This window comes from Laccaria bicolor, genomic scaffold, assembly GCF_000143565.1.
Source record: "Laccaria bicolor S238N-H82 LACBIscaffold_3 genomic scaffold, whole genome shotgun sequence".
In the NCBI taxonomy this organism is placed as follows: Eukaryota; Fungi; Basidiomycota; class Agaricomycetes; order Agaricales; family Hydnangiaceae; genus Laccaria; species Laccaria bicolor.
Window position 1 is genome coordinate 57,039 of NW_001889874.1, and position 10,212 is coordinate 67,250.

At 46.1% G+C, this 10,212-nt stretch overlaps 2 protein-coding genes across 2 annotated transcripts; one reads left to right on the forward strand and one right to left on the reverse strand.

The window, feature by feature from the left end:
- Window positions 1-1,897: 1,897 nt before the first annotated feature.
- Window positions 1,898-3,766, forward strand: LACBIDRAFT_322393 (uncharacterized protein; the record flags this gene model as incomplete). Its single annotated transcript, XM_001875467.1, has 5 exons — window positions 1,898-2,142; window positions 2,182-2,236; window positions 2,361-2,604; window positions 2,924-3,005; window positions 3,517-3,766. The coding sequence occupies 5 exons, from the start codon at window positions 1,898-1,900 to the stop codon at window positions 3,764-3,766; spliced, it is 876 nt and encodes a 291-aa protein (XP_001875502.1).
- A 3,182-nt stretch (window positions 3,767-6,948) lies between these two features.
- Window positions 6,949-8,841, reverse strand: LACBIDRAFT_322394 (uncharacterized protein; the record flags this gene model as incomplete). Its single annotated transcript, XM_001875912.1, has 9 exons — window positions 6,949-7,076; window positions 7,116-7,211; window positions 7,255-7,406; window positions 7,433-7,600; window positions 7,711-7,976; window positions 8,030-8,103; window positions 8,213-8,256; window positions 8,322-8,443; window positions 8,491-8,841. The coding sequence occupies 9 exons, from the start codon at window positions 8,839-8,841 to the stop codon at window positions 6,949-6,951; spliced, it is 1,401 nt and encodes a 466-aa protein (XP_001875947.1).
- Window positions 8,842-10,212: the final 1,371 nt, after the last annotated feature.

Sequence of the window (10,212 nt, forward strand, 5' to 3'; positions counted from 1 at the left end):
CCTCCCCCGCCGCTTCGTCCCACTGATTCGTCCCCTCCCAAAATTTCGCTTGTGGTCAACCATTTTGTATTTATTATACCCGAAAATGCAAAAAAATTCTCAGTACTGACTTTCCCTGGGCAAATATGCTGCCCTTGTCCAAAATGGACCTCACATCACATCCTTGATTGGGGCCTGGGTGCTGCCAAATTCTTGGGAAATATACAAAACTTTCAGAGTTTCTTTGGTGGACCTGCCACTGCATGTTCACCCCTTTTTTTGCTCTTCAAAGAGATATTTGGAAGGTGGTTTGCTGCAAGAGACTGAAAATAAGTCAGAAAAGCACACATAAGTCGGCATAACTGCTTATGTGGGATGGATTTAGCTTAAATCAAGTTCAATTTAGTGGATTTAACACCCCGTGATGCCAACCAGCTCAATTTAAGGTGTATTTCCATGAGCTGGCCTATCCCTGCACCCGATTTAAGGGTCTTTCGGCTCAGGGACCTAACCCTCTGCTATATCACATTGGCTGAATGTTTGTTTTCTGTCATTTAGGCCTTAAATTCATGTAATTCCCATGATATTGCAGGTAATTATATTTACATGAGATGTATATTATGAGGCAAAAAAGAAGTTTCAAAACTAAACCTAGCCTTCCATTTCCCAAGATTGACGAGATCTTCGAGGGGGGCACAACATGAGCATTGAGTCCTAAATATCACGCGGCATCGCATAGTGTTGAGCGCGTCGCGTAATGTCGAGCGTGTCACGTAATGTCGAGCGCGTTGCGTAGTGTTGAGTGCGTGGCGTAGTGTTCAAGTTGAGCGCGTGGCATAGTGTTGAGTACGTGGGGTACTGTTGAGCGCGTCGCGTGGCCTAGTGCCGAGTGCGTCGCCTGGGTTGGCCACAACAAAGAGGGGGTTGCAAGGGGGTCGAGAGAGATGCAGGCGAGATGAAAGGGGTGGAAGTCAGGGTAGAAGGGCTTTGGAAGAAATGATTTCTCACGGAAAAACGGAATCCGCTGATGGGCGCAATTTACTGAATTTAACATTCAGTGCCTTAAATCGAGTGAAATAATTGTACTTACTTTTTTTCGACTCGACACCAACCTGTTTTACAACAAAATTCTTTCTTTCCATTCAAAACTCTGTTTGCAAGTCGACGCTGGGTGATTATATATATCAGATGCCCTCAAATGATTCCCATTTCTCTTTCCTTCCTTCCCCCACTTTCCCCTTCATTCTGTCTTCCAGGAGTCCAGGACTGCAGGACTTCCAACATCGCTCCGCGCTGCGTGCATCCCTCGGCAAGCCCCTTGTGGACGTATCAGAACAATGAGGGTACATCATCATGGGAGTTCGATGTGGTGGGAATCGTGCATTTGATTCGCCGTAAGTGCCTTGTTGTTCAAATGACTAAATCCTCACCTTCATGTAGACAAGCCGGCCGTACGCGTTCTCTCACACAATAACATCTCGGTGAGTAGTTTTTTGGCACAGTTAGATAAAGTTCTGACCATTTATCATGCATATATGCGCCCTATTTTTGCTCAATCCTGCTCGGCGGCGCCGCATTTACCAAGGTGCGTAACTTTTCAGTCCAGGTTAGCGCTAGCTCGCAAACTAATATCCTTCCTTCCGTGTTCCATCCCCATACACAGCCACTTCGGGGTAGAGCCTTGTCAGTCGAAGGGACGGATGGTCGTGGATGAGAATTATGAGCCGTTCTGACTATCAGCGGCGCGGGGGTATGTGGATGGGGATGGTTTCAGTACTGGGAATCGCAGATAGTAACGGAATATAGCACATTTCTGAATCAATACAAAATATTCACCAGCTACAGACAACGACCGCAAAGTGCAGGTGCAGGCGGAAAGGAACCGATTTAAGCAGAAATTTCGGCCATTTGTATCAAAATGGTGACTTTCAAGGCGGAGCCTCGCGGAAAAAAATCCGCAAAAGGGACGAAATCCCAGTCTACCAGCGCCTTTCTGCTCTGCCGACGATCTCCGATATCTGCCGGGAATCCGCAGATACTTGCGGCTGAGAACAGAGCCGGTTTTCACTGGGCTTCAAGCTTCATCGATGACATCTCTGACCTTAGCCCCCTAGAAGCCATGGCCTACGACGCAAGGCGTTCGGACGGCAACTCAAACGCGTCGTTAGACTGTGGAACCCACTGGTGATACGTACCCATGAGGCAGAGGCCGACACGTAGGGGACTTCGAGGGAAGGAGATGCCGAAAGGGTCCAAGGTTCGTTCTCTTCATTTAACCCAGTTCTTACAAGAACTTACCACCATCACAGATTCACGCACACTGCTCCTCTGATATGCCAGAATTTGTAGCCTGACCACCTGTCTCTACATCTATATCACAGGTACTCCTACCCTATCCCCTTTCCCTTCTAACCTCACCCACCCCTCTCTTCACAGAGGAGGATCTACCAAACGTCTTTTATTATCCAGCTCCAGATTCTCCAAAAAATCGACCTTCTTTCACATCTCTCGAACCTATACGAATCCCTCACGGCCAGCTTGAAGGGAAAGACGTCGCTGACGTGGACGACCGAGTTCATGGGTTTGGCAATGGAGAGAAGGGAGGAGAGCGTGAATGCGCGCAAGGTGTGCGGTTTGAAGTGGTTTTGCACGCATATAGCCACTTGGGATGGGAACGGAAACGACATCCTTCGCTCCGCATCCCAACCTGCCTATCGTCCACCTACTGCGCCCAGTCCGATACGGTCCCTTGACTGGTTCGGTCATTCAGCTTGACATTTATTGATGTTTCCTTCAAATTCACGCATCCACTCATCTCAACTCCCTCTTCACTTCATCCTTGCGCCTCTTCTACATCGTCCATCTCATCTTCAGATTTCGGTCCTTGTTCGCGATTCAGAACTTTGCCGCGAACGACGACGAGCTGTCCCTTTCTTTTCCGCAGTCCAATTACCGCAGAGCAGCTATCAAGCCGCTCGTCATTGCCAAGCACAATGGTTCGCCGCGAACGTCCCCGTTCAAAGACAGTGAGCGCCCCATTTCGGCGTCACTCCTCCAGCCGTTCAAGAATTCCATCAAAAGACCCATCCCGCTCTTCCCCTCATCCTCATGCGAAGAATGGTTTTACAAACCTGACTACGGGGAGGGCGAATCTGACTTAGAATGGTACACCAGAGAGTCCTCCAAAATTCTCATCCTCCACTCTCCCCTCTCCATGACACGAATCCCCTCACGCCCCGAATCAATATTCGTCCCCTCGCCACTCCATCCGGTACTCGAAACCACTCCCACTCCCACCTTCCTCTCCCTCCTGCTGGCAAATGACAAAGCAAAATCATACTGAACTACCGACCATCTACCATCCCAACGCTCGTCCGCTCTTCCTCCGCTTCCTCCTCCATTATCTCTTCTTCCAGTGACGTGAACCACCTCTCCTCACCCTTCCCAACGTCCCCTAAATCCTTCCACTCTCGTGCAACAACATCCCACGCTCGTCCTCATTTCGCAGACCACATCCACACTCAAGCATCCCTGCAGATTGTGTCTTCGAAACGGACGACCAGTCTTCCGTGTTCTCGCTTTCCTTTTACGAGGATGGCCTGGACTTAAGGACCGCCCGTTCATTTCGTCTGAATCGGATGACTTCCGATTCGACGTCGACTTGGATCTGGATGTGCACGTGGAAGGGGAGGCTGAGTATCCGATGATGCTACCCCTCTCGCTCCATTCGAGTCCTAAGGTCAACTTGGAAACGGACATCGCCAGCCGCCTTGAAGAATACCGATGATGTGCTTCTATGCAGCCCACCATCCTCGACGTCTCACCCTCATCTTAACACTCTCAAATTGAAGTGGTCATCCTCGACGATCAGCTCGATTCGCGAGGAACATGAATGATCGGGTCCTTCCGCCAAGTTGAGTTTGTACTTTGAGGGTGGTGAAGCAGGGGAGTAAGAACTCCAAGGTCCCTCAGACGCCGACGTCGATGAAGAGCCCCCAGTCGTACCTCACACACGATGAAGAGTCCTGTTTCCTCCACGACGACGACGACGACGAGGAGGAGCCCCCGCGGATATGGGCATGAACGTCATTCCGATTCGATCCGCGAGTCGGACATCATGATTATCAGTTACGGCCATGGGAACGGAGAAGGGGGTGGGTTATGCCTATGATTAGTGATGTGGGGAGCGATGATAGTGCGTTGAGTAGCAGTAGCAATGGGCTGAAGAGGAAGCCTATTCCTCTGCTTCTTGTTTGTTGGTCCCTTTTTCTTTTTCCTGTTTCTTCTCGATGTTTTCTTCTTTGCTTCCCCTCATAGACCACACTATCTTGACTCTTAGCATATATATGGTACCATGCATCATCATTATCTGTTCACGCTCCCTTACTGTACATACAAGCCGTTCATATATACCTCACCCATGTATATGAGAACTTTGATAAGGTAGACGACAACCATATCCTTCCAACGTCACGTGCACAGCGTGACATTTCCATTTTAAGCCTCAATTACACAGATAATGTCCTAGAATATTTTGAACACGAATCGCAGCTAATCGGAAACCATAGAACTGAGCCGAATGCAGATTTCATGGAGCACAAAAAAAATTAAAGCGGTAAAACGAAATTTGAGGGAAAAGAAACAAAAATACTTCACGACACGTCAATTTGAAGGCACATGCGCAAATCCTCTTCATTAGGCCAGAACCATGCCTAAGCAAAGCAATTACCTCCAGTCCAGAGCATAGAACTTACATAGAGGTGAGAAAACAACAAAAAGCTAAAACTGCAAAGGAGAATGAGGGGATTGGGTGTTCAATTACTCAAGGACGCATCTTAACTAACAAATATCAGAGAACAACAACCCCCGCAAGATATGAATCCTTTAGGAATTCATTATAGTCAATTTTGGATCGAAACTTTGATGCGACGAAGGCTTTTGACGGTCAATCTGAGCTTCAGGAACCTACCATAGTATTTTTGTATCTCCTCCCCCAATTTTCATTCTCCTACTTTATAAATTTGTATATATCTTTGGAGCACTAATTCTAATAGTTCTATGGTCATCGATTTTCCCTAACTTTATGCACAGAATTGTTATGGCCTTTTCTTCGACTTTTCTCATTTCTGTTTGCCAAAAAAGGAGTGTTATGTCACGTCACAGAGGGTTGGTTGTGTATGGTTGTCGTCTACCTTATGGCTTACCGATCATTGTGCTGCCAGGTAATTATCTGCCTGGCAAAGTCTGAGATTTTGGACATGAGGTGTTTCTCAATGGATACTACACCCACTCTGTAGATAGTCATAAGTACGTCACACACTTCCTTCAAAAAACTTTGACAATATATTGCACCAAAAAAGACAGATTGAGGCCGACATTATCTGCCAGGGCGTACCAACATCGTCACACTCCCCAAATCAGGACAGCGACACATTGGACACAAGGGGTACCGAAAGTAAAAGTACATGACACAATCATATGTTACACGTTTAAGGCCTCTCAGGTTCCCCCCTCCCTAGTAGTGTTGCCGCAGCTCAAGGGGGTGCCGGCATTGGAAAAAAAGACCTGGGGTCGATTTTTTTTTTAAGGCGACCTTGAGGGGGACTAACTAACTAACATAATCAGGAACATGTCTATATATAGTAATATGACATCATTTGTGAGCGCTCTCCCCACGTTTTGCACAAGTTGTGCAGGCACAATTCCGGGGTGCTTGCACATGTTCCACACTTTTAGGTGGAACTAGGCATATAACGTGAGTTGGAAAATCACTCAGTTCTCATAATACAATGTACTTACCCAGCGTTTCTCGCACACCTTGTTTGCATATGAGAATTTGATGGATACACGGCTGCCACAATCTGGACAGATTGCGAAGCCCTCCGCATCAAGAACAGCTGGCTCTGTCTCAATGGTGTGATACATAGAATGAAACCAATGTTAGATATACTGTAGATTTTAGGATATTGTTGGTCAACGGTAATTCAAGTAATGTCAAAAAAATGCCCAAATATGGCAGGAATTGATGAATATCTTATATCATGGTGCTTGATGGCCTCTATTGGAGCTGTATTCCTCCCAGTACATTCTGTAGTTACTATATTATGCTGCAAAGTACTCAACTTCATGATTGAAGGCCCTCTGCCCAAGGTGTCCTTTTTTTTTTTTCACAGCCTGTGGCTGGACTAACTAACCGGGTCCCGGTACAGGATTCCCGGGCCGGCACCCCCTTGCCGCGGCTTTGGCTTTTAGCTGGTTCAAGCCACAGCTGAGCCGAAATTAAAGCCAAGCTGAGCCGAGCTGATGGATCTGGCTTGGCTACTGCTTGAGCCGGCTAGAGCCGGGATTTTGAGCCTCATCAACCACACATGCTAGCTCATTCAAAACAAATAAAATTGGCTTTTGTTGTACATATTATTTAACTAGTAATAGAATATACTGTAAATGAACCTAAGATCATAGAAAATAGCTAAGAATTGCCCGAGACTGAGTCACCCCCCACCAAAACAGAAAATGCAACATATCTCCAGAACACAGACACGTAAACCTCTTGTCTCTTCAGGACCTTCAAACGACACTACATCAGCAAGATCGCACTTTGTTTGGGAGGGCTTGGGCCGGTCGTCCGATGTTGCCAAGATATCCGAGCACCCAAGTTTATCCGCTCAGCCAAAAAAAGAGATCCGTTTTAATTAGCCGGAAATCGGCCAAATGAGACCCAAATGACCACAATTCTTTGCGACTTGGCCAAACGGTGTCGAATTTGAGAGGCTTACAGACAGGTCAGAGCAGGTTCAATGGTGGAATTTTATATTGGGGGTACTTGGTAGACTACATAAATTGACTACAACCCTTTTATGCACGTATACAATGCTTTTTGAATGCTCGGGGAAATGAATGTAAAGAATGTTGGCAGTCATCTAGGTGCAGGTCAATAAAACAGCAAGGGAGAGAAGAAAAAAAAGCATACTAGAGTTCAACGAGAGTTCGCAGATCAACACCATCCTCCTCCTCCTCCTCGTCAGCAGAAAAGATCCCTGCCCGGGTGTTTGCCTCAGTGAGAATCGATGCCCAGTCTTCCAGCGTGAGTCGCGTGGCTGCTGAGATCCAGGAGTGTGATTTTTCACCCCACTCACTCTCGCCAAACATGGATACAGTTTTTTTGTTGCCTTTTTCATCCTTGATGGGATCCACGCCAGAGGACCAGAGGGAGAGGGCACGTTCAAGCTGAGCTGATATTAGTATTCAAATGGTGCGAGGACTGTTGTAGCATACCGCGGCCATGGACAATCCCAATCCTCCGACTGGAAGACCATAAGATTTTGCGGCAAAGGCCGTTTTCTTGAAGTGGCAGGTAAAAACTTGAAGAATGAGGTCGGACTGTAGTCTGCCTTTCTTGCCCTGTGATGATGATCAATGGAGGATGCCTGGGGAGGTAGAGTTCAGTACATACCGGAGGGGCCGTGGGATCTCAGTATATGAACTTGAAGTTGAGCTGCTCAGGTTTGCAATAAGCGATAATTTCGTCTTGAGTGAGGGACTGCTCCCAGAAGAAGTTTGAGAGGATTTGTAGTGCACTGGTTCCGATGTTGCTGCGCCAGTCGGTAAGGACATCCCCAGCCTATATGGAAGTTAGTGAAAGACATGAATGGTTGACAAAGGAGTGAGTCTCTTATGAGAGCGATGATGGCGTCGACAGGTTCCTCCACCGTGGACTGTGTGTGTTCATACATATCGAGGTCTGGGAAGACCTCGTTCCATATGTCCTGGACGACGAGCGGCGTAAATGCGCCAATAGAACTGTAAGCGCAAAGCTCCACAGCTCCCCTGTCAATAATTGTTGCATGCGCAACCTTCTTCCACTTTGCGACATATGCTGCACCCAAGGCACCACCAGGGAATGGAAGTGAGCTGGTGGTGAACTTGCCACGCTTGCCGCGACCTCTGGGTCCACTGGCATCGACGTTGGTGACAGACTTCTCAGTAATCTTGATTTTCTAAGGGTGATAAAATCAAAGCTTTGAAAAGAAGGAGAAGACGATTAACTCACTGGTTCAACCCCCTTCTGTCCCTCTCGAACCTTGACCATTGACGGTTTTGATGCTCGCACAGCAGCCAGGCCCTCTGAGGTCTCCTCCTGGTTGAACTCACCCAAATCACAGTCGTCAAGTTGATCGTTGTCAACGTTTCGAGCAGGAGCGGTTTGTTTCTTCATACCAGACTGGTAGCCTACCTGCTTCTGCCAGCCGGGGAGTAAGCCGCCAACCGTTTTCTTTCCTCACTTCGCACTAGTTCAGTCCCCTATATCAACACAATGTTGCTACAGCAAAATGTGTACTCACCTCAGTGTGTCCTCAACTGTTGCAACATCCTTGCGTTTGTTTGTTGATACGACAGCACCAGCAATGGCTGGATTCTGGTGGAGTTCCTGAATGTCTTGTCGAAATGTTCCACGAGGTGGTGCCTGGAGAGGATGTGTCAGAGGGGATGTTGCACAAACTGGTATGTTACCTTGTTCTTTTTGGCCTTTGCGACCTGTTTGCCTTTTACAGAAGGCAGCACAGCTTCTTCATCATCAGTTTGGTTCTGTTCCATCACGAAGTCTTCGCCATCTTCTCCTTTGTCTTCCCACTCGCCAACTCCCAAACCATCTCTCTCGCTGTCGACCATCGACTCGGGGGGGATGCCCATCATGCCATCTGAGAGGCCCCTGTCTGCATCAACATCAATGGCCTCGTTGGCTGCATCCCCCTCCACTGGTTCTTTGGACCTCATCGATGCACTTGAGGGTGGACATGTAACACGGTAGGTAAGTCCTTTCTGGCAGATGACTGGAATCTTCATTGAATCATCCACCAGCATAGGTACTGTGTCCCCGACTTGTGCTGTTGTTGCCTTGCAAATATAGGCAGAAGTTAGATTCGGGTAAGCATGGATTGGTGGTATTTACATACGCAGTTGGTAGAAACTGACGACTTGTGAAGGTCTGGATGCATAGCCTGACTGGCACTTGCGCAGGACTGGTGGCTACCACTTTTATCTATAACCTAGACTTAAGCCTAGAGAGTCATTTCTATAACTTAGACTTAAGCCTAGAGGCCATATCTATAATGCTTAGGATTTTTTGAAAGGCATTTCAAATGTAGGCCTGGGTATTTCATTGTGATTTTTCAAATGTATCCCTGGATATTTCATTGCAAAATTTCAATGGATACCTGGCGCATTTCATTGCGATTTTTCAATAAATACCCTGGGCATTTCATTGCAATTTTTCAAATGTATCCCTGGGTATTTCATTGCAATTTTTCAAATGTATTCCTGGGTATTTCATTGCAATTTTTCAAATGTATCCCTTGGTATTTCATTGCAATTTTTCAAATGTATTCCTGGGTATTTCGTTGCAATTTTTCAATAGATACCCTTGGCATTTCATTGCAATTTTTCAAATGTATCCCTGGGTATTTCATTGCAATTTTTCAAATGTATTCCTGGGTATTTCATTGCAATTTTTCAAATGGAGCCCTGGGCATTTCATTGTGATTTTTCAATAGATACCCTTGGCATTTCATTGTGATTTTTCAAATGTATCCCTGGATATTTCATTGCAATTTTTCAAATGTATCCCACATGTCAGGGTCCATGCAATGGCAAAAATGGTCAAAAAACGAAAGTTGTAGCCCTACACTGTAGCTTCCCGAATCTGTTTGAATTATGTTCTGAAGTGCTCCCGTTGTGGAGATATGAGGTAAAGGAATTTCAAAAGCGTCGCGTTTTTTCTTTTTTTTTTGGGTGTTTTTCTCTATGAAAACAAAACCAAATAACATGATTTCAGTATATTCAGAAAGCTAAAAGAAAGGGCTACAATTATTGTATCGTGGGAAAAATGACCAAAAAAGGAAGGTGCATCCTGTACTATAAGAATCAGATATAGACTACCAAGTTTACTGATAGACTACAAAAAAGTCGGACTTAGACTACACAGTTTACTGACACACTATAAAAGACTAGAAAAGTCGAAATTAGACTACAAAGTTTACTAATACACTACAAAAGACTACAAAAGTCGAACTTAGACTACAAAAGTGTGGACTTAGACTACATAGTTAGGGTTAGAGTCAAAAGGTTATCTTGACTACAAAATTTGTAGTGTGCGCTTTTTCATTAAAAAAGTTTGTAGTGTCCGCTTTTTGAGACTACAAAAGTTGTAGTGTTGCGCTTTTTCATAAAAAAGGT